The sequence below is a fragment of the Cyprinus carpio genome, chromosome A17 (genome assembly GCF_018340385.1).
Source record: "Cyprinus carpio isolate SPL01 chromosome A17, ASM1834038v1, whole genome shotgun sequence".
Classification (NCBI taxonomy): Eukaryota; Metazoa; Chordata; class Actinopteri; order Cypriniformes; family Cyprinidae; genus Cyprinus; species Cyprinus carpio.
This window is the reverse complement of record NC_056588.1, coordinates 14,348,506-14,373,440: the sequence shown is the minus strand read 5'-3', so window position 1 is coordinate 14,373,440 and position 24,935 is coordinate 14,348,506. Positions and strand designations below refer to the sequence as shown.

Genomic DNA, 24,935 nt, shown 5'->3' with positions numbered 1-24,935 from the left:
TCCCATTTGTCTTTCTCCCTTTATAGACTTTTTAGGTCGCACTGAGGTTCCTGTAGCCACTATTAAGAAAGAGCTTGAGAATAAAGGTCCGTCCACTAGGAGGCTGCTGCTTCATGAAGTTCCCACTGGAGAGGTTTGGGTTCGGCTCGACCTGCAGCTGTTTGACCACAAAGCCCCCAAATGATGAGGAGAGAGCATCTCCCTTCAAAACTGCACAACACTATCACCACAAGATTCTCAAGACTTACAATACTGACCTTAAAATTAAAAAAACCAAAATCTACCGTAGAAATTAATAATTAACCATAAGCAATAAGAAATAAAAGTTAACGGTCACACCTTTGCCAAGTTTTGATTTTTGACCAAGTGACATGGGAATGAAAAGGGATTTTTTTTTTTAATCGCCTAAATAATTTACCACTGGATGTAGAGATATCTCAGGACCTATATTTTGCTTCAGATATACTGTCTTTATCGCTGTACTGAAAGCTAGATTTGCTAAATCATAACTTGCCTAGATCTGAAGTTGATGAGAACTCTTTTTGAACTTGAATATTCTCATCAGCAACACTAAACCATGTGTTGTTTTTTTTAATTAATTGTCCATCTGCCTTACCTGCCAGTTCATCCATTTAACTTCACCATGATAGAATTCATTTGCACCAGCCAGTTGATCCTCTGTAAAATCTTATAACAGTTTATTAGCCTGTGTAACATGGAAGGAATTTTTCTGCAGAGCTTACTAGTTTTTATGTACGAAGGTACGAATGAGGTGATTAACCAGGGATGATTGGTTAAAGGTCTAATCTCTGTTGATTTTGTGTGCTTGACTGAGTTTTATTTATGTTAATTTATGCGTCTTGGACTATCTGCACATTTTTTGCTGCCTACTATATCTGGATTCCCATAAAGCATTCAGATAAGGTCTTAATATTGTATATTTTTGCAGAGTTGTAGTACGGTTTACTCAAGATACTGAGTTGCGGAGTGTGTCTCTTAGGTTTTATTTGTTTTAGTTTTAAATATAAATTTAATAAAGTTTGAGTATTTTGAAAATGTTTTTTTTTTTATTATTATTATACACTTTTCTTTTCTTTTTCTCTTTCTTTCTCGTCAGTTTTTGTTCTTCATTTTAGCCAAGTATTAGTTTTGAGAAAAGGTCTAACATTGTATTGTCCGAAAGACCTCTAAGCACAAATATGCAACAAAATCAGGTTTCAGATGCAAATAAAATTAAAATGCTGTAAAGTATACTGGTTGATTGTCTTCACTACAAAAGAAAACACTTTATTAACTTTAACAGGACAAGTTTATTTTTGTCTATAATATACATACAGCCCATAGTCATGAATATTAATTAGGATGCTGTTGATATTCATGAGGCAGGCGGTTGCTAAGGGCGACCGAACCGTCAGTTCAGCAACACAGTTGTGAATGTACGACTTAGTTAGTTAGCCAAAAAACGTCTTGAGCACTTCTGATGTAATTTGTTACATGAAATTATGTACCCATTTCCAAAGTTATTAGAAGAACTTCTCATTGAAACAAAACATGTAGAGTGCGCAGCTACACTTGTGGCAGTGAAAACTGGCGACGTAACGGCTGCGTCCAACTTCACTGTAAGTTTACTGCAACTTTATGCGTACCTCACAGACACACATACTGTATGTAATTTAAAGTTTTATCGATGATATTTGAACATTAGAACAGGCGTGTCCATTTAGGTGAATCAGTTCAATCTCTTCAAACAGGTCTGTCCAGAACAGTTTTTTTGTTTTTGTTTTTTGATAATGTTTGTATTTTGTGTGATTGTAGTACTATTGATGAGAAACTATGAACTGTATTTTATCTGCTTAGCTACAGGAACACCAAGGTAGGTTGTTTCAGTACAGCTCAGACAAACAAGGAAGCATGTTTTTGGATTCATGTTATGAGATTTTAATTTACATATTGAGATTTGGCATCTTAAAATATACACGCAACCTAAGTTTTTACATCTCAACACCGAACATAATGACACACAATCTCGACTAACACAACCTAGGCAATAAGATCTTTCACAGAAAGAATACAAAACTCCATAGAGACTGCAAACAGAACGAAAGCTATTGCAACTGAATGTTATTTGTGTTACAATACAATTTTTTTTTTGTTTAGAATAATAAATCTCAATGAACTGAAGGTGTAAGACAGGTAGAAAGAGCAGAAACAATCTACAATGTTTGACCTGATCATTCACAGTGTTGAAGTTTGTAGCAGTCATCTGTCATTATAATAATTTTTTATTACGAACTGAACCAATTAGAGATCAGTACAAATTGCATTTTCACGTTGCACACATACATTTCATATACTCCTTTTCTCATTGCAGAATAATAACACGGTTAACATTAAAATACACCGTTCTTTTAAATCAATCCCCAAAGCCCCTTCATTCATGCATCACATCAGTGCTTATTTAACGTGCTTCTTGATAACCATGGAAAACCACAGACTTGAGAATACACAAGAGCTTGTCCATTTATGTATCACACTAGGCCTATATTTCATTATACAGTGCTTTCATAAGACAGTCCATTTCATCCTTTAATAAGACAGAAACAATACACAGTTGGGTAGAATATAAAGATTATTTAAAAAAATTAAATTAACATAATAGTATTCACTATGAATCAGGAGATTTTATATTTTTAATTACTGAAATAAGCAAAAAAAAAAAAAAATCAATTGACTAAAATTTTTTCTCAGGTGTGTGTTTGTATATATATTTTATGAGAAGGATTAAGCTGTAATAAATATGTCATTAATATGAAGGAATTAATACAGGTAGGAAATTCTTCATGACCTGAGTGTTCTTTGCATTGTTGTTTGCTTTTGTTTAGTTTGTTTTTCTTTAACATGCTAACGGGTATGACGCATGATTCATATTTGCTGGTCAGAGTTGTGAACTTTACATAATATACACACACATAATAAGGAATGCAAAGTTATCGCATAATAATACGTTTTTCGCAAAACGTAAAGTGTGTGTATATGGTAAAAAGTTGTCCAGGAAGACACAATTCATCCACTTGCATTTGTTGTTTTGCTGTTAAGGAAATGGAGTAGTAAAATAATTTATGAAAGGTCACTTTAAGTTTTAAAGGAGTACCTTGTGTGAATTCTGTATCACCTGAGATATACTAAAGCTGGTTTTATACCTACAGCTGAGTTTATTTATTATTATTATTTCGGCATGTTTTATGACAAATGCTCAAAAACATTTTATACTATGTACTAAAATAATTGTATTCCCTCAAACATCTTTACTATCTTGGACAAAGCCAACAGACAATTGTTTTAATAGCATAATGTAATTATCTTGTTGGTTATGAATAATGCATTTGGCACTTTAAAATAGCTGTAACCTCATCAATAAAAAAAATAAAAACAACAAAAAAAAAAATAATATAAGCAATATAATACCACAACATACACATAATATCAAAAAAAAAAAAAAAAAAACAAAAACAAAAATAAAAAATAAATGTTTGTACTAAAAATGTAAAATAATAATGAAGGAACAGGCAGAGGGCGGCATGCGGTCTGCAAAGTGCTAAGTTGCTTGTGCGTAGAGGAATACCTATGGCAGTGCAGTGTTAAGAGCTGAGTTTGTAGGGGATTTTATCTTTTTTTTCCTCAGTTTGTCCTTTCAGCTGCTTGTTGCTCGGCATGTTGATCCTGCTTTTCTACCTCTGGTAACTGCTCTCTCCAGAAGGTGAACTGGCTGAAGGTATCTGAACAGGGGAAGTCAGTGGTGTTCCCTCTTATCAGAAGAGGGAAGACATGATCCACGACCTCACACAGACGTTCATAACTATAAAACACATAAGAATATATGAATGAATTTACTGTCAGACTGACAAATTCCAAACTATTAGACATTACAAAATAATCTACTGTCAGAGTCTATCAAGAATCATTGATAATAATGGAAATGACAAAAATATTCAAATGTGAAATGTCCAGATGCATTTAAATGAGAATTTAGAAAGAAATATGGGCTTAATTATAATAGGCATAATGTTTCCCCCCAAAAATCTAAATAATGCCAAAGCAGGCATGGTTTTATTGCTTCTTTTTTTAAATTTTGAGTGATTTTCCTTCCGCTTTTTTTCTTTTTACAATGAGAAAAGCAATGTTTTCATTAGATCCAGATCAGTTGCGTTCACTTACGATGATATGTTGGTCTTTGCATGTTCTTGGATGAGCTCTCCCTTAGGATTCACAGTGAATATTCTGTTCAAAGGCACTCCAACCTCTTTATATGAATAAACATCCTGGAGAGAAGAACATTCATTAGAAATTGAGATTTATACATCATCTGAAAGCTGAATAAATAAGCGTTCCATTGATGTATGATTTGTTAGGAAAGGACAATATGGCCGAGATAAAACTATTTGAAAATCTGGAATCTGAGGGTGCAAAAAAATCTAAATGTTGAAAAAATCGCCTTTAAAGTTGTCCAAATTAAGATCTTAGCAATGCATATTATTACTAATCAAAAATTAAGTTTTGATATATTTACAGTAGGAAATTTACAAAGTATCTTCATGGAACATGATCTTTACTGAATATCCTAACGATTTTTGCCATTAAAGAAAAATCCATAATTTTGACCCATACAGTGTATTTTTGGCTGTTCCTACAAATATACCACAGCGACTTAAGACTTGATTTTGTGTTCCAGGGTCACATATATCAGTTGAAGGTAGTGTTAGCAGTTCTTGCAACTAGTACTTACTGTTGCTCTGTTTCCAAAAGCAGCATAGAAGGGTTCTGTGTTTGGATAGAACAGGTTTTTAATGTCGGTCAGACATTCAATTTTAAACTTTTCTGGCTTCTTCTCAATGACCTCCCTGAAATTAAAAGAAAAGACATTAGTTACAATATGGCATTCTTACAGTTTTTTTTTTAAGCCAATACATGTTTTGTGTGTCTTTCAACCTGTGAAATGCAGAGAACAGACTACTGGGACTAAGCAGCACAGGTCCCATAGGTAGCATGGTGCCTCTTTCATTAACCCAGTGCAGGTAACCCCGGGTCATATCAGCCATGCCAATCGCCCGAGCTGAACAGTACATAAACTTGTAGCCGTTCCTGATTGACATAATAAGATATATTATTAAATTATATTTTAAATTGGGCCAAAAATATTTTTGCTCACATTTAATAGATGTGCATGCTCTCTATGTGGTGTGGGACTCACTGGCTGACTCTGTGGTAGAGACGGGCAATGCCCTGATGGGTCCAGTCTTTACCCAAAGTGGGTAAAATGTGTCCCAGGGTGTCAGACCTGAAGGAGATTTTGCAATTTAGACTGTACCTTCATTTTTTCATCCGACGAACCCATTACATTGCCACAGAAAGTTGTCTTGAGTAGTCTCACCTTGTGATGGTGCCATCAATATCTGAGATCACTATCTTGTCATCCCAGTTCCACAGATAAATTATCCCCTCACAGCGGCAAGTGCCCTGGTACTGGGTGGTGACGCTGAAGACCACATCATTGGGGCCATCTTTTAAGTGCAGACTGGCCTGTAAAGAATATGCTTGTAGCGTGGGTTTCCATAGCATAGTCTGTGACTGACTTTACAGGCTTTATGGAAAATGAGATGCTTACTAGCTCTTCTGAGGACAAACGAAGAGTCTTCCTGTAGCAGTGGCCTCCAGTGCTGTGGAGAACTTCAGACTGATTGCTCACAGGATTCTGTTTAGCACCTGCACTGTCATCTTCACTGGATGATGATTCATCCTTTAATCTATGAAAAATACCACCACCCAGTCAACAGTTAAAATGAAAATGTTGTGTACTTTATAAATAATCTACATTCTCAGTATTCTAAAATACATATTGTTTGATAAGTCACGCAGTTGTCTCTGCATTTGAGCTTATATTCTAAAATTGAGTTCCGGTTCTAAAACCTGATTTTGTAGTTTCTGTCTACTGAAGTCTTAAAGGTACAGTAACAAAAACTGTAATTCTGTTTAAGTCTGTTTAATTACATACATGAGAGATGGAGTAATATGTTTGAATTAAACTTAATCATAACTTTTGGATGTGAAAGACATGTTCACACCAACATGAACGTTCGGTGCAAACATTTGGTGCAATAAACATTTTAATTTGAACGAATGACTGTTAATGTGTCTGTACAGACAAATCTTTGCATGCCATCAATGCAACACTTTTTAAAGGAAGGTAAACAAAATCTCTTTTCCACTGCACTGCAAAGAAACTGGCCACCCAATAAAATTTGGTGCTCTGGAACGGACTATTTTGCTAAGTGAAAAAATTGCTTGTATTTGGTGTTGTTTTATAAACACCATGCTGTTTTTAATCTGAATAGATATATCAAATGCACAAACTGAACCAAATTTTCATGCTGAACATTTGTGTTGGTGTGAACAGGCCCTAACAACATTACTTTTATAACTTCACTTAAGCTGAAAAATGCTCAAAAGTGCAGAAGATGAGCCTTTCATCTAATAGCCAGAACAATATTTTGTTTTTCTAAATATGATTCATTAGGTACCTGCTCACAGATGCTGTTGTTATAGAATCCTCTCCACCTTCAATCTGCTCAGATGCTGATTCCTGTTGCAGTAGGAATGATAGTAATTCTGTTACATTTTGATTTGCATGCTTTTTTGCATATATAATATTTGCAAACCTGCAAAGTCAAAAATTCTTGGAATAAACCTGGTAACATTTCACCATTATATTCAATTCACAATTATTTCCTATATGCAATAATGCAAACATACGGATTTGGAGCTTTTGTTTCTGCCCCTCCATGAAAACCACCAGCGTCCTCCTTTCTTGGGCATCTTCTCCTTCATGATGTTCTCCACTGTGGCCTGGAGCAAACGCACAGACCCCCCCTGATACTCAAAACTCAAAAACTAAATGACAGGATGACTGTGACTTAACAAACATACAGCTAATAAATCACCACAAATTCAAAAAGACTTACAGGACTAGAGCCGAACACGCTAGGAAAACAGTATGTGAAGAAACCAAGAGCAGAGTAGACATAACTCAGGCAGGAATACTTAGCCCAATGGCGCACAATGGGATGGAATTAGGGGAGATCATTTAAAAAAAAGAAAAAAAAAACGGAGGAGGGAAGAGACCAATTTAAATGCCCTGGAATGCCATGAGAGCCGGGGTGTAGTATACACAAGGACTTTAAAAAGCCATGAAACACTCAAGCTGAACACTTGAGAAGACAAACAATACAAAAACAAAACAGTATTTTCTATCACTGTGATGTACTTCATAATTTATCTATTTAATCTATGCTATTTATTTGGTTAGTACTGAGTTTTAAATAAAAACTTAAATAAAAAAGTGTCCAAATAATTCTAAATATTCAAAAGTGAGACACATCCAGTGAAGTGCAGTATTTTTTTTTTATTGTATATGCAGGACAATGATGTTTCCAAATGAACGGTTTCTTTGTTTTAATCCACCTGCAGGGGGCACATGAATCCCACCATCAAATAAATAAAGTTATTAGTTTAATTTCAAATCACTGTAATTCATTTAAAATATTTTATTGAGAATGGTATTACTATAATGTTTGACTTTGATATTAACAAGCTCAAACATAAAGCTTTATTTAAACTAATACAAGACAACATGGTCAGTGGTGGTTGAATAGCTAAAGAGCTTTATGTACATGTGTGTGTTGTTTATGCAGTCCTTACCTTTGGCAAGGGCTTCTGGAAAACCTGCATGGCTAGTACAATAGGAGCGGCTGTGGTCCAATTATAATATTCGTGGAGAGAACAAAATGTGTGAAATAACTGAGAAATGTAATAAACAACTTAATTAAGAGTATTTTGACAATATTTTAAAGAAAGACATTATATATGTTTTTATGTGGCAAAAGGATTTATGACGTACTTGTTGCCAATCTTCACAACCAGGTTGGGATCATCAATGATAGATGGATTATCTGCAAACTCCTGATAAGATATTGCTCGTTCCTCGAATTCCTCTGTGAATGAAAGATTTAATGGCTTAATTACTTCCCCAGCTAATGAAATCTAGAAAAAACTGGATATTAATACAGAGCCTACAGAATCACAGAACAGCCACTGAAAATACATGATTTACACTACCATTAAAAGGTTTGGGTCTTGGTGAGCTCAAGAGAACTCTTTTGAAAACATTAAAATAATATTACCTTCCCGAGAATTTTTAATAGTAGTTTAAAGGTACATCATAACTTGTCCTTTTACCTCTAGTGATCTCTCTGTTTTCTGACAGTCCTCCACAGAGAGAGATGGCAATATGAGGCAAGTCTCCTAACTGGTCAGAAAAGCTATCCACCCCACTGTCCATTCCACTGCTACCCACTGATTGAGGGGACTGATTGGCACTTCTCGGATCTGCCCCACCCCTCACAGAAGTTGCTCCATCACTGAGCAGCAAAAAAAATTTGACAATTAAAAATCATCTTAAAATACTGACATTACATCTGGATCATAAATGAACAAGTGAGAATGTACCTCTTTGGAAAGTACAAGGCTGCCACCTCAGGCTCCAACTCTGTGATGTCATCCAGATATACTCCATCTGATCCCAGGTGCCGGCTCCTTTTGTCTAGGAATTGATGAAGTGTGGCATTAGATGTTTTAAAAATTAGCCAAATACGTTTTGCTTTGTAACTGTAGCATAAAAAGTTACATACCTTTTTTCTTGGATGGAGAGTCTGTCTTGCTAATGGCATGAGCTCCAGGACTGTGCCGCCCCTCTTCTAGGTCTGTGATGAGATGGGCTGAAGCACTGATGGCCTCTACATCTACAGCAGCGGCAGATGTTGCCTCTTTAACCTTGAGATCAGGCACATACACATCACTGCCCTGAGACTCCACCATCCCGTCTCCAGTGATGGCTCTGAAGTGTCTGCTTTCAGATGGTGGGATTGATCTTGGGGTCACCACCATAGGCTCCGAAATGGGCTGCAGGAATGATGGCTGTGGAAAAAGAAAGACGTAGAGTTAGCTACTTCACATTTGTTAATGTGGCATGTCTAGTAAATATTGTACCTTTGCAGCATGAGGCAGCTCTCCCCACGTCCAAAGCATCTCAGGGTTGTCCGGTTTTCCTTCTCTCCTCTGACTGCTCAGCAATTCGGAGTCACTCTTGGGTGTGGATGGCAAGGAGCCATTTGGGCTGCTGTAAGGAGGAATGAGAGACATTGAGAAACATTTGGATTAACTGTAGATTTATATTTATACTCTTGTTGTGAAATAAGATAGGAACAATGCCTTCAACTTTTAATTACTTGTATTGTAAAACTGAATTCCATGCTAGATAAACGGAAAAATCTTTAAATTGAACAATGCGCTAGAGAAATGTTAGGCTTTTTAAAGCTTAAGTTACAGTTTATGGCTTTGTTTTAAGTTTAATTACATTGTATAGTGACTGTGTCAGTTACCTGTGTGTGGATTGAAACATGGTTGTTTGTTGAGGGCAGGAAATGGATAATCCTGAACTGGTGGGAATGGGTAGAGAGCACGTCTTCCCCAACCCTTTGCTGGGGGTCAGAAAACAAAGCTTTATTTTCAAATGTCCATTATTTTTAAATATATAAAATAATAAATAAAACAGACATACACATTTTTGGATTTTACAGATTTTTTTTTTTCACTTCACAGGTGTCTCATTGTTTTTTCACAAAATCACTATCACATCAAGATTACATCAATAAAATTCAAAAATACAACTGAATTCCACAAATAACTGTACTTTGAAATGCACACAATGGGCCTCATTCATTAAACTAGCGTAAATATATGAGTAAATTATGAGTAATTTGCGCATAAAACAGACCTTCCCGAAAACTCTCCTCCGGATTCACAAACGTTTTGTAAACGTCCGATTTGTTAGTTAAACATGTGTGTGTTAATGAATTGAAATCATTCGTAAATAGGGCGCTCGTGCACACACATTCACAATTAGCATAATCCCCACCTATGAATTACAGCAACGCAAATTGTGTGTCCAGGAACGCAGTGGAATATTCTGGTCAACTTTCTCAGTTTTGGCTCCAGTACCTATTGCATAAATGCAAAAAAAAAAAAAAAAAAAAAAAAAAAAAAAAGACTAGTAGGCCTGCTAGGCCATATGCCTAACAATAAATATTCAATAACATGTGTCCACCAAAGAGTTTTCAGCCAGGTGAAAAAATGTCAGACACTCTTCTTAAAACGACCAGCTGGTGGCGCTTGAAAACGTTTTGGTGGCACAGCGTTTTTTTCCAGCTGATAAGTTTTAGTTATGTTTTGAATATCCACGACGTATTAGCCTACTAGTATGTCATTTTTAAAAATTTGTACAAAATATAAAAAAGCAGTAGACTAACCAGTAATACTGACTTCATCATTGTTGTAGGCAGACGTTGTACAAGCAGGATTGTTAAATAGTGACAGTGACGAGCGCTGCGTTTTACAGTTATCAACTGTAAATAAATAAATGAATAAAGGAAAAATTCAAAAAGAGAGCAAGGGCAAATTAACGTGTAATCATTATAGCAGTGCATCAAAATTCAGTGCCATCAGTTTGCCAAAAAGAACACAGAAAGTTTTTCACACCATTTACACATAGTACGGAGCAGGTGAACATTTCTTTCGTACCAACTAACATTTTGAAAATACGAACATTTTCATGAATTTGAAAGTTTACGTCAGAACGGCTTTACGAACGATATACACAACTATTCGTTCTGCTCGTGTTTCATGAATGAGGCCCAATAACTTTAAGGCCTGTTTTTCTTTCTAAAAACACCTAAATGACGGGCAGGAGTGTCCAGGTAAGAGGCTGTTTTTATGTTGTATATAGTCGTGGTACATTGTTGTCTCTTTTGCTATGTGTTATATACATGGTATGTTCATTCTCTTTACTTAAACTTTGTGACTTTGTATCTTGCAATTGTTACTTTGTTTTTCATAATTGTGATGTGGCTACAACCAGGGAGTCTTAGTGGCATACCTTTGAACACCAGTCCAGTTCCCTTCAGACTGTGTGTATGAGCTGCTAGTTCCTTTCACCTGCTCAGCAAATAGCTCATGTGACATGGCTCTGAAAACACATACAATATAGGCAAACATGCAAGTAAGTATATATACCTGCAAAAGATAAGAGTAAGACATTGTATACATTTATGTTCCATGCATATAGATATAGCCAGGGATAATCTGAAGTGCTTGTCTTCAACAGGCTCATTATTCTAGGAAGACAGAGAGCATTGTGGGGTTTCCAAAGAGCTGGATTCAAACTGCTGCTTTGCCGAGCAACACATTCTTGAGTTTAGATTCATTCCCAGCTGACTCTTTTTGGCCCAGTGAACAGTGTTTTCCCAGTGGCCTTTACTGTCACTTTTTTAAATTCATTACTGGAACCTGGGAAGCAGGTTCTTGGAAATGCAAAGCATGTAGTGCACTTCAAGACTGACCTTTTAACTTGCTTATCCAGATTGAACAGATAAAATACATAACTTGTTGTCCACTGGGAGTGAAAGAAGGGAAAAGGATGTTTATGGTTTACACTGCAAATCATTTCTTTTCTCAGATATGTGGGGTAATGCTAGATTGCCCAGCATTACAAAGGACTCCCCTCCAGCTGGAGCCAGAACTGGCATGGTTTCATGAATTTCGTGGAAAAACATTGGAGGGGCTGTTTGAACCGCTTGTTTACTTCAGCAGTAGGACTGGCGACCTCTTTTTCTCTACTTAGCCTCTCTCTCCATTGCAGAGCTTATTCGAAGAGTGAACAAACAGACACAGCCCACATCACAAGACCACTGCAACTGGATTCATTCCAGCAAACAAATTATGCCACTGCAATCACATAATATGCAGTGTTTTCAAATGGGTTAAGAGAAGGAGGATCTCTCTGCATTATCAGATCCATGTTCTATGCTCTGTACAGGAAATAAGTTAAGCTCCACATATCCTGCAAGGCTGAACTGAAGATTCAGTGTGAGATCTTGGTAAGACCACTATCCCCAATAACCCACACACAATGAAAGTGAATGGTGACCAGGAGCTGACATGCTTCAAAAAACACCATCCATATCAGCTCTCAAAACTCATTTAAGTTCACATACATTCAACAGGTTTTATGTCAGTTATTTGTAAATTATATTACATGTCTTAAAACCAATTGCGATGTGCTAAATTTGAATATGTAAAGCCATATGGTCTACTTCAGTAACACTTTACAATACGGTTCCATTAGTTAATGTTAGTTAATGTGTTAACTAACATGAACAAACAATGAATAAAACATTTCTTATAGTATTTATTCATCTTAATAAACAATGTTAATGTTAGTTAATGAAAATACAGTCATTCATTGTTAGTTCATGTTAATTCACAGTGCATTACCTAACGTTAAAAACAACAACAAATGTATACAAAAAAATCAATAAAAAATAAGTATTGTTGATGAACTAATGAACCTTTTTGTAAAGTGTTACCTCTACTTCTGTAAAAAAATGTTTTTTTGATGTTTGACACCCTCGGTATATAAATTGTTTTTTTGATGTTTGACACCCTCGGTATATAAAAGAGTGGCATGGACATTGTTCAAAATGTCTGCTTTTGTGTTCCATGGAAGAAAAAAACTCAAATACAGCTTTAGAATGACACGAAAGTCATGTGTAATATAACTTATCAAATAAAAAACTTTCTCCATATCTACTATTTGTTCTGACCTGCTTCCTGCAGCCGCTGTATCATCATCAGAACTCATATCAATTGGAAACATGTCATCGTCTTCAGAAAAGTCTCCATTGTCTTCTCGCTTTATGCTGTCTACTTGAGATTTTCTCCTCCTTTTCCTTCTCTTCTTCATTAATGAACTGTCACCAGGGGCCTGCATGGGGCCCAAGGTTTGAATGGAGGTTCCGGTTCCAGACTCAGACAGGCGGGACATTCCTTTTCCAACTTGGGCCTGCATTAGGGCAGAGCCCTCTGAAATTATGGGCGATGTAGCCAAGTGGGACGGCACCATCTCCTGTAGAGAGAGAAATTATAGTACTAAATGTAGGCATGCTTTAGGGAATTTTTGCATTTGAAGTTTTCTTTTTTTTAATCTTTGGAGGAAAACATCTAGATTTATTTGTAGCAAATATTCTAAGAAAAAACTATTCTAAGTAAAATATTGGGAAAAAATAAATAATGTTAACTATGTAGTTCCATTACCAGTGAGAAATATTTATAGCCTGTAAAATGTCATAATTCACCCACTACTGGCAGGTGTTGCAAAAAGTTAATATTGGACCCTGGTAGAGTGTGTTGTAGGCAAACAGTTCCCTTACAAAAACAACTGTATATTTGCAAACACAACCACTCACTCAAATAACCATGAATGTAGACTGTAGCCATAGATTTAGTTTGACTGTGTCCACTTAAATTCCAGAAGCACAACACTGTGATCCTTATGGCTTGTGACAGATCACTGCATCTTTTATTACAGACAAATTCATGCACGTGCCACAGCTCTGAACTGTCTCTAAGTCATGGTTTTATAAGACATAAGTGCATGGCTGCACATAAATATATGATAACATAATGTTCAGTTGTTAACGTCACTCAATTGCCCTTGAGAACCAGACGGTCAACACTGCCAGCTCATATATCAGTTATCACTCCCATTGAAGCAGACAGACCATTAACAAGTCTAGCTCTGCTTAACATTATCACCTCAACACAAATAGATACACTGACTATACAACAGCTGGAACATCACAAAAACTAATACAGAAAACTAGAGTTCTTGAGCACTTTAAAATCACTTTTCATTAAAAGATCTAAGAGTCTAAAGTTTTACATTTTGATTTAATTTAATGTTCATCGCTAATAAATCAAATAAAGAGTATTAAACATTGTGTTAGTTCATTGTAAAACTATATGAATATAAAACTTACATGCCATTACATCTGTAGAAGATCATCTCCTAAAATGCTACACCAAAGCATCCAAGGTGTTAAATGTCCTTCTCTAGAAGTGTTACACTTGTATTCGTAACGGAATATCATATTAACATAAATGACGCTATTCAGGAGTGTAGCATTGCTGTAAATGCAATCCAGTGATAGCTCTCTGCTTGCTACTGGCTATATTTAGTCAAATGAAGCACAAACATCTAAACCGGTTCAGACAAATAGACAGTGAGTCTGCTGGCATAAAGAATAACATAATGTAGCGAGCACATAATATTGTTACACAGCTGTATGTAAAGAGAGAATTATTTTAGTAACACAAGGCCAGGGTTGAGGGATCATAGGACAAGTGCATCTCTCTTTTAAACCGTTGTCACAAGCCTTCAAGAGACAGAATGTTCCACATGAGGGCAACCATTCTAGCAATTACCAAATGCAATGTACCTCATCAGATATTCATCTCAGGCATTTGTTCCTGTGATGAGCAAGAAACCATCTGTGGTCAGAAAGTAATGGGGAAGTTTAAAAGACTAAGCCAGGAGGATAACCGACATTACACAGATAGGGTCTCAGCAGTCGGACAGTGTTTCAGGGCTTTTCTCCTGTGCATAACTTTGCCCTTTAAATTGGCCGGCTCTTTCTTTCAAGCTTGGGATGCATAAAGATGGGTGCTGTTTTAGACAGGACAACAGTGCCCTTGGCAGAAAGGGTCTGTTGTGTTCAAGCTCGGGTAGCAGAATGCATGTGGCAGGATTGTTTCAAGTAAGCAAGTTCAGATTTCAAAATATGGTATTCATGAGGAGACATGCAAACATATATACTTGCATATGTTACATTTCTCAGTACACAATGAACCTTGGCTGCAATAAAAACAATGCAATGATTTATTGTTTGGCACAGGACACCAGTACTCACCTCATCACTTTCTGTTTCTTTGACAAAGAATGCCTCTCCATTTTCACCTAGTTTCATGTGTAAACTGACTGGCTCCCCATTTATCTCAATGTCAACCTGAGGAGAAAGGGAACATGGAATGCTGTCACTATAATAAAGACAATTTACAACAGTAAGCCATGTGTAACACAAGGCCAATGACAATGTTAATTTTATCCCATCATGAAACAAGTTTTTCCTGTAAGTCTACAACTTTAAAGACTAAATCTATGTCCATATGTTCATGGCTTTGATACAAGTAATGTCCATATGGCAGAAATATACAATTCTAAAATTAAACAAATCATGAGACTTCCGTAAATCTTCAGAACACAAATGAAGATATTTTAAAATATTATCTTATACCTTTCATCTCTTCATTTAAAGTTCACACAATCAAAACTTTCACACATTAAAAAGTACAAAAGACATAGTAAATGTAATCCGTTTAAATTTAGCAGTTTAAGCCAAGTCTTCTGAAGAGACTGGGACACTTTATATGATGAACAGATTTAATTTAGGCTTTTATTCACATATAAACATTGATCATCACACATACATAGAGGACATCAAACATGGTAAACGGATGCTCAAATGTGCTTGCTTGATGCTTGATAACAACCCTAATTGAGCACGTTTACATGCATACCAGTATGCTGATAGCTGCCAAAAATCTGTTTATTGAATTAAGCATCTGTTATTATGTGAGTTGTGATGTTAAAGCTGCAGTCTGTAAGTTTTGCCTCTTTGTCGCCATCTTTGTTTGAAAACCTGCAACTGCAGCTATTTGTGGAATTATCGTCCTTGCATGGGTTGTGCTCTGGCACAGCTCCAGCATGGATGAATCTAATGTGTGGCTCTCAGTCATCGCACCGGTGTGGATACTCCACTTTGTATTCACAAATTCTACATCTTGAAAGTATGACCCAAATACTGTAAGAGTTGTTACTGGAGAATGAAATCTGAACAAGTAAGTAACAACTGCCACTTTTGTTCTGATCAACTGAGAAAAAAAGCATTACAATAAATTACACTATCTAAATCTAATGATCGGTTCGCTCATATCGCATCAAACCGTGCCAATTATTATTATCATTATTATTATTATTATACTTTGTTTTCAAATTCAATCCACCATTTATTCCAGCTGGTGTGAGAAAAGGCTATAAACGATCCGTCACCTGCCACATCCTCGCGTGCAATATAGCATACTAGCCAAGATAAAGTCTTTATGTTTTACAGACGTGATGTAATGACACAGCGCCATGCTCGTATTTCCTGTAAAAACCTACCTGTACCACTCAAATGAGAAAACTTTATTACAAGCTTACGTTGTAAATCGAGCTAAAGTAAGGAAATAGTTTTGAACACTGGCATAAATAAAGCATTAAAAAACCCAGAGTATTTCAAAATGTCAGTGGGAAACTTGCACAGACTTATTTTAAACTTATTCTAAGTTTCTATGACTCTACCACCTGTCCTTTGGCTGCACTAGATGAGAATGCTTTTTTATATATTTCTTGGGTCAAGAAAATGTCAGAGTTTGTAAAATAATTCCCTAATGCGAAACATTTGCTGTGACTGCATGCGCTTAAATTTGCCGTATAAGGGCCCTTTCAGTTACATATTGCACATGAGGATTTGAGTAAGCCAACAGGATGCAGGTTAAAGTGTTTGCATGTCGGGTGAAATAAGGGTAATGAATAAATATCTAGCTGTGTTGATCAGTTTATTCTCAAGGGAAACGGTTTACAGTGTTTACATGACCACATGCATTGCCACAAGCATATCGGTTTAAGAATGTGCATATAAATGCACTCATTGGTTCTTGCAGAGGCTCGAATGTGCTTGTGTAACACATGACAACCAACCTCAAAAGCAAATAATGAAAGAATATTTTTTTTCGCTGATTCAACTTGTGTGTGTTAAATAACCCTTTAACACACACAAGTTGAATCAGCGAAATGGTAAACTGCAAAAATATGAAAAATCTCTTATGCTGCCACCATAAAACATGTCTAAGCTAGTGCTTACCACTTTCTCCCGGGAGCGCAGCACTCCCATCTTGCCAAAACGGACGTGAAAAGGTGAACACTGTAGAGTTCCATCAGGCTGACGCACAACAATAACATCGATACAGCCGGACAGGGTGGCAGGGTTAAGGCCTCTGTACAGCTCCTTCACCTGCACAAAAACCTGACCGGCTAGCTGACCCACGTAATTCATGGTCTGACTCTGAAAGAGAGAAATGTCAAGCTTTTAAAGGCAAACATGAACCTACTCAAATCAACACCTTAAAATCATCTTAAAATCTCTATTTTGTTTTATTATGTTCCAATAATGTTCTCTGTTGCTCTTTTATATGTAACAAACTATTTTCTATTAATAAACAAGTATGTGATTATTTCATCATTAAATCAAGCAATATAATTATCTGTGCTCTACAGCACTAAAATTAAAGGGGCCATATGATGCAATTTCAAGATTTCCTTTCTCTTTGGAGTGTTACAAGCTGTTTGTGAATAGATAAGATCCCTAAAGTTGCAAAGACTAAAGTCTCAAACCCAAAGAGTGTTCTTTATAAAAGTTAAGACTCGTCCACGCCCTCCTTAAACACTTTGTTTAAACACGCCCCCACATATCTATGTCACTGTGTGGGAAGATTTGCATAAGACCGGCCAAATGTTCACGCAAAGAATCAAGGCGTAACTTTGATTCCCTCTGTAGTATTGTTGCGGCCGTCGCCACCATGCCGTGGACACGTTGTTTGCCTTCCAAAAGAGGACACAACTAGAAATCAGTGGTTAAGTTGTATTTACAACACTGTTCCAGAACAGTTCAACCCAAATATTCAAATGTGTGCAGTGCAGTTTCCTGGGAGAGTAGTGTGCTGACTCACAGCCTGTAAGTACATTTTCATATTTAAAGGATTTGCCACTGATGATTCAAACGCGAGTTTTGAGCAGTGTAGAGTAGTGCTTGTTGTTAGTCGTTTCTCCAATCACAAATGCAGACATGGTTTTATGTTTACGCGGCACGATGCAATGCAACGCGTAAAAAGACAGTACAAATTATTATAATCAGTAATTATGTCCCCACTGGATGCTACAAATGTCTCTTTTGTAATGGGTTTTATTGGTTTTGTCTCGTCGCACCGGGACACGACATCACAGTATGGTGAAGGGCATAACAATTCTGTCACAGGCTTGAGGTATTCAGCCAATCACAATGCACTGGATAGCTGGCCAATCAGCATACACCTCGCTTTTCAGGACGATAAGTTTTGTAAAAATGTACGCTTTTCAGAAAGTTGGGGCATAGAGGAGAAACAATAATGTACAGTATGTGGAAAAAAATTTGTTTTTTGAATCTTAAACCGCATAAACATTTCATTACACCAAATACACAAAATAATTTTTTTTTAGCAATGTCATATGACCCCTTTAATAGCTGTTTGTGTCAAAGTGCACAGTCAAGTATGTAAAGGCAACTGTGATGTTGATGAGCTATCTGCGTGTGTTTAGTGAGTATGATAACATTAAACATCTCTACAATAAACAGTATACGATTGTGTGAAATTTTGCAGCTGCAGCTCTAATGGAGAAGAAAAAAACTGTAGCGTGAACTAGGTCTAATAAAAACATGCTGCCTTGCTCAACTCAAGCCAAGATCTCTTTGGCTATTTAGGTGAAAGGTAAAATATCATAGAACCCCCTAAGAATGCAAGCGGTAGATACAATGGCATTGCTCAAAAAAGGATTACAAGTGGGGTTCCTTAAGCATTGCCAAGGGTTTAATAATGCCTGCTTCTGGTATGCTCTACCAACCCAGAAAACTACTGCCTCTCTGTATTGCACAATGTGTAATGTTTAAAGAAATTAGCTAATTGCAAGTGTCTGCAATAAAAAAAAAAAAAATAATAATAATCCTGTGAGCACTATTACAATATGCAAGCTAGGGCTTGCATAATTCTGACCAGGCAGAGCAAGTTGTCATTAATGAAAAATCATTTTGTATGTTCCCACACTTTTTGAACAATTAAGTTAATGACTTACCCATGACCTTTCCAGCTGTTCATGATTACTAAAAGGATTTATTTATAATTTATTTTACAGAGATTGCTGGGCAGATTTGCATTTGTTTGTCAGGTGACAACAGAATTAAACATTTATATTTAGTTCTGTACAAATGACCCTCAGAGGACAGACTGAAGCTGCCTGTGGTCAAACATTTCAAGCCAAATAAATATTTTAAGGAAATACAGAACTAGAATGTATATTCACTACAGACTTGCCTGGAAATCACAGTTTTAAAATGCCCTAATCTTTTTAGGTTTTCCATGACTGTGGAAACTCTGGCTTTTAGAAAAACCTGACAATAAGATTAACCCAAATAATTTGTCCCCTAGATGTAACCCTGAGATTGTGTAAAAACATTCAAGCAAGTCTTCATTGTTCATACACAACAGACTGATCCTTCACATTTAGAATGATGCCCACAATAACAAAAGAATAACAATATACCAATAGAATTGCAATATTACTAATGTACATGAAAAAAATGGAGTTAATCGAAATGAAATCCACATTTAGAACATAAAATGTATATAATCGTATAATTGCACGATTGCTACAGAAACCGAATGTCACGGATTACAGTCACGGACCCAATGAATGTAAACAATCATCCTCTGTGCTGTAAAAACAAGCCCCTTCACAGTGCATAATCCAAACAAGTGTATGCATTTACGTTTGCTAATGAGTATAAACAGGATGGAAATAAGGGACCAGGGAGGGATGAAATTCCCTGTAATACATACGTGGGATGCGGCAGAGGTGTTAGGATGTCAGCCATGCAGAAGTGCTTATTGGATCATCGGACGCAGCTGAATCCGGTTGATATTCGCTGCTCTTCGCTCATGTATTTTGTCTCTAGCGTCTGACACTGTCTGTGCTGGTGTTGTATTTAAAGCAGTGTGGAAACAGTTTGCGGTGAGTAGCAGCCCCTGCCTCTGCAGCTGACATCACAGTTAACCCTTTGCTCCCATCTACATTGCTAGCTACACGACGCGACAAACACAGCAATACAGTCATTGAAGCTGCCTAGTGCCTACTGTATCGAACAGTATGCGCGCGACGCGTCTTTCACGTTTGTAGTTGGAGTCATGACGTCTCACACAGTGAACCAATCAAACACTTTGTTGATGCGACGCAACGCGACAAGAACGCTACCGTGCTATTCGACATCGCAAACAAGCTTCAGTGACAGTACTTGTACAGTACAAGGCATTATAGTTATTTGAATCATCTTTGACATTCCTTTTTTATTTTTATAAACGCAATTAACGTTTATTCGAGACTTCCACTGTGTTATTATGACGGTGAACAGCTCGTTGCGTTTTAAATAACAGATCAGTCAATGCATCGACTGAAATCCACATTTATCTGCCTAATTTATATTTAATTCTAATTGCTTGCTGAAAATGGCATTGCGGTTGTGAAATAATCCTGACAATGAATTACATTTAATGCACGGGTTTAACACACGCACACACACACACACAAACACACAATCTGCTCACGTGGCAGGAAGGCAGCAGCAGCTGAAATGGCATTCGAATGTTTTACAGTAGCATGAGTGTGTGACTGTGGCTGTAAGTCATCACAGAAAAGATATGTGGGTGCTTGAGTCAAAATTGAAAGGTGTCGTGCAGTTTAGTATGCTTATAATTGCAGATTGGAAAAAAAGAAAAACTGCACAGATGTACATCAGGGTACACCAAGTGAATCAGATGGTAACATATATGCATATTGTTAAGAAATAGTGGATGTTAGATGCCACTAAAAGCATACATTCTTCTCATTCTGACATAGCAGTCATTGTAGTGTAATGTACTGTGGTAACTCGGGTGTCCTTTGAGAGGAATTTCAGACCTTATATTTGTTTGAGTGGTTTAGTGGAAAATGTGTGTGTGTGTGTGTGTGTGTGTGTGTGTGTGTGTGTTTAAGTTCAGGAACTGCTGCCTTTCTCTGAAAAGAGTGACTAAAGACGACAGTTAACACTTTTGTACAGGGACCAATTCTCACTATTAACTAGTTGCTTATTAGCATGCCTATTATTAACATATTGGCTGTTTATTAGTACTTATAAAGCACATATTCTACATGAACATATTCTATCCTAATCATACCCAATACTAAACTAAGAAACTATCTTACTAACTATTTATAAGCAGCAAACTAAGAATTTAGTGGAGCAAAAGTTGTAGTTAATGTTTTGTTAATAGCAAGAACTGGACCTTTAAAAAAATGTGTTTCTATGAAGTGCTATTCAGGCAAATAACAACCTACAGTAAGAGAATTCGCCCATGTTAGAGCAAGGACTGCCCAGCTATCCGATTACACAACGTACTGTCAGCACGCACTCTGTGATCTGTTGATTTCTCCACAGGATACACCAGAACACTAGAGTACGTTCCAGATACTCTGGTGGGGTTTCTAGGAATCGGAGAATGTGATTTAGATGGTCTGGGGTCTGAGGAGACTCAGGAGACTACCAATGCTTTGTGTGATTACAATATCCAAGCTAAAATAACTATATATGAATAACATTTATTGTCATGGTGGTCAAGATATAAAAACTGATGTATTTATATTAACATTATGTATCTTGATTAGTTTTGCTCTTGTCTTGTCTCTTATCAGTCATTATATAATAACATAATAAAATATTACTATATTTAGCTCTAATTATTACCTTATCTACCCTAAAGTCTGCCATATGGTTCTTTACAGTGCAGTCTATAAGCTTATAGCACGTGACTGATTGTGAAAAAACATTCCCAAGAAAACCAGTGAATGCATTTACGTGGAGGAAGGGGGAGTCGCCTGGGATGGCCCGTTTCCACCAATCAGAGCCAGAGTGGTCTGTGACACAAGGCATGTGGGGTCATGTGTTGACCAAACTGCTGACCTTAGTATTGTACAACGGAAGACTGACACTGAGAATCTTCAGTGGAGTGGGGCCTGTTTTTCATTGTATTCCTGACATCCTAGGGCAGTACATCATGCACCATAGGCATGTAAAATAAGTTCCTGTTCAGTTAGTATGATGTAAACAATGGTGAAACTATGTTTAAGAGCATTACATATAACAATGTGCAGCAGATTGTGCATGAACATGCAAAAACACTTACACTTAATAACAAGCAATTACGAATGTCACCTGATATCAAAATGGTATTATGATTAATCAAATGAATTATATATACAGTATATATTTGCTTAAAATGCACCCAAATTATGATGAGTTTAAAGACTAGCAAATCAACGAACAGACTTTTTGCAGACTCTCAAAAACTCAAAACTGCTAATTTAAAACTGAATTGCTTAGCTGGTAGTAAATATAATTACTAAATGTTTATTAAAAAATATATACCTAATATATATATATATATAGAGAGAGAGAGATTTCCTGGATATATGAGGAAAAAAACATGGGAACCTTGATTCTTTAAAAGGAAACAGTTGTTGAGGGAATGAATTGACATTTTTATTTTTATCCTATTTTCGTTATTTATTTATTATTTTATAATTCCTTGGTTGAGAACATTAAGAACCTAGCCAGAACACACTAAAGGAACATGAGTGGAAATAGACAATATATCTTGTATCTTCTAAACCCCTTATACCACACAAGTGGATTGCAAAAGTGGAAACCAAAGAACAGGCTTGGCTGGAAGATCATGCTGATGTCTGTTTAGTCAGTCAAGCTAAAGACCCTGTTCTCAAAAAACAGCAGAACAGTTTCCTTCATGTCAGCACAAGCAGACTCTTGCGCTGCTGCACTGGTAGCTTTACATTATTTATTTCAGCCTTGATGAAGCACTGGCCATATTTAACTGCAAAAGGGGGTTCGATTACATCAATCATTGCAAACCTGCATCTGTAGTGTTGCATCTTTAAACTCAGTTGACCATAGCAATCACAAGAACCTAGCATGATTAAGGCTACAGGTGAGCAACATTGATATTTTCTTCAGAAACCCCAGAAAAAAAAAAAAATCTAGTTTGTAGGCTATTTGTGTTTAATTGCATTACCTCACAGAAGAAACAGTAATAAGGGCTCTTAAAAAAATGAATCATTCATTAATCATGAATCCTAACCATTAGTGGGTTCTTTAATGACAGCGGCTGTGATTATGCAACAGCATAATCAGCTCCTGACCTTCACTGATATCTGAGATATTGCCTGACTTTTAATTAAACATCTTATGTTACCTCTGATTAAAAATACTCTGGTTTAATGATAACATTGTACAAACATCCAGACACTTTGAAGGATGAATTTGCTCAGAGGTTGAACGCAAACCTGGTTAGTCTGCCCTGGTCAAATGCACATGTAACGTGACACAGTGACGCACTCAGTGCTCTTTGGTTCTAGGTCACATAACAGACTCTAGAAGCAGCTCATGGTGTCCCTGCCTATGACTGTCCCCAAACGGACATTTGATACGCAGGTGCCCAAACTCCTCAAATTTTACAGGCTAATTAATAAACATTATAATATAATAAATATTCAAATCACATGTTAAATTATGCATTAGAACATGCATTATCAAACCCATACATATTATATGCACTTTTGTTGTAACATACTAATAATTAATTCCTAAAATGAGACACTTGTTTAGAAAATTACCAGTTCAGAACAACCATTCAGGCCACAATCAACACAAAATAAATTGTGAGTAAGCAATGAAGCTACACTAAAGCTATTCAAAAAGCTATTAAAAATTACAGTTAAAGCTTTAAACACAATAAAACCATTAAATTATGTTTTTATAATTTCTGGCTTGAACAGACATTTTTCAGTATTTTATTCCATCATACTGAATATTAAACTGATAAATCACGGTGTGTTACCCATGTCCAGCTCGTCTCATTTGGGCTGAATCTCGCATTGTATCCTTCCACTTGATCCTCTGCTATCATGATTCCATTATCCACTCCAGTATATATGAAATAAGCCTTTACTACAAAGCTGAGACTAGTCTTTATGCAATGCTTGTGCTAACAACCGAGCAGTGAGTTATATACCGGGCTTGAATGTGTTTTCGTATACTAATTTTACCAAGTGTGTTCTTGGAATGGTGTCCACAGGCGAAACTTGAGAGGTCTGGCATGAAGAGCCTCAAGCGGTCAAGCCCTCCCTGAGAGAGGGGATAACACTACAGCTTTCTCACAATTAGCATATATACATACACACATATATACACATGCATATATATATGCGTGCACATAAGCATCCACAAGGATGCACACATGATCTATAGACTAATCCCATACATGTTCACAACAAATTCAACAACTGAGAAATTTCTACAATTTTAGACCTTTGAAATGGGTTTTTTGTTTGTGTGTGTGTGCATATTTTCTGTGCATATTTCGACTAAAATACAGCTTAATTGAAAGCAATGTACAGTATTAAATAAAAAAGTGTAATTTTCTTGATTTTTCTTTTCTGTCTCATATTAATTGTATTCAACAATTAGTTCCTGTTTTCAAATTTGATTGGCTGAGCGGCATTCCAAGAGCCCTGATATTTCAAAAAGCACTTGACTTTGTGGGTTCCAGACAGACTGTCAGTCTGTGGATTTTTGATCCTTTCTCTAGGTCGTCATTATGTCAGTAGGTAGCGACAAGCAACTTTCTTTATGAACGAGTCATTGAATCATTCATTAATTGTTCTAAACACTAATTAATTCACAACCCATGCACCCATTCCGTGTTGCTCTGAGACGTGTTGCAGTTGGTTCTGCTTTGACTTGGTTTGGCAGTAATGGAATTATTGGTTTGGATGAAAGTGGCAATATAGTATTTAAAACCTAAGTTAGTATAACTTATCGTTTATTGAACTGTTGTATGAAACATTACCAAACTTGCAATCGTACTGTTGATCTGAATATCAGAACTATGATTTCTTATGGTAGATTTATATTTAT

General features: G+C 36.4%; 2 protein-coding genes across 3 annotated transcripts in view; one reads left to right on the top strand and one right to left on the bottom strand.

Moving 5' to 3' along the window:
* Positions 1 to 240, top strand: part of LOC109107587 (intersectin-2-like) — a 34,946-nt gene extending 34,706 nt beyond the window's left edge. Inside the window, 1 exon segment of the mRNA XM_042774187.1 lies at positions 27 to 240. Within this exon segment, the coding sequence (XP_042630121.1) occupies positions 27 to 184 (158 nt within the window). The 3' untranslated portion in view covers positions 185 to 240.
* A 3,437-nt stretch (positions 241 to 3,677) lies between these two features.
* Positions 3,678 to 24,015, bottom strand: LOC109107104 (phosphatidate phosphatase LPIN1-like). Of its 2 annotated transcripts, none has more exons than XM_042774184.1 (21): positions 23,857 to 24,015; positions 16,968 to 17,168; positions 14,916 to 15,011; positions 12,771 to 13,072; positions 11,045 to 11,134; positions 9,492 to 9,590; positions 9,100 to 9,229; positions 8,742 to 9,027; positions 8,560 to 8,653; positions 8,290 to 8,471; positions 7,951 to 8,045; positions 7,753 to 7,821; positions 6,808 to 6,900; positions 6,576 to 6,637; positions 5,663 to 5,801; positions 5,429 to 5,577; positions 5,249 to 5,335; positions 4,987 to 5,139; positions 4,784 to 4,898; positions 4,216 to 4,319; positions 3,678 to 3,856 (listed from the first exon to the last, which is right to left on the bottom strand). In XM_042774184.1, the coding sequence occupies exons 1-21, from the start codon at positions 23,923 to 23,925 to the stop codon at positions 3,679 to 3,681; spliced, it is 2,793 nt and encodes a 930-aa protein (XP_042630118.1). In that variant the 5' UTR covers positions 23,926 to 24,015; the 3' UTR covers position 3,678. The 2 variants fall into 2 exon arrangements, with proteins under 2 accessions (XP_042630118.1, XP_042630120.1); XM_042774186.1 differs by lacking the exon at positions 23,857 to 24,015 and adding an exon at positions 19,753 to 20,132.
* Positions 24,016 to 24,935: the final 920 nt, after the last annotated feature.

Excerpts from the sequence above, each read along its gene's own strand:
- LOC109107104 (XM_042774184.1), bottom strand. The coding sequence starts at position 23,925 with ATGATAGCAGAGGATCAAGTGGAAGGATACAATGCGAGATTCAGCCCA. Across the intron at positions 5,802-6,575 it reads ACAACAGCATCTGTGAGCAG|ATTAAAGGATGAATCATCAT; the intron begins GTACCTAATGAA and ends TATTTTTCATAG. Across the intron at positions 5,336-5,428 it reads ATTGATGGCACCATCACAAG|GTCTGACACCCTGGGACACA; the intron begins GTGAGACTACTC and ends AATCTCCTTCAG.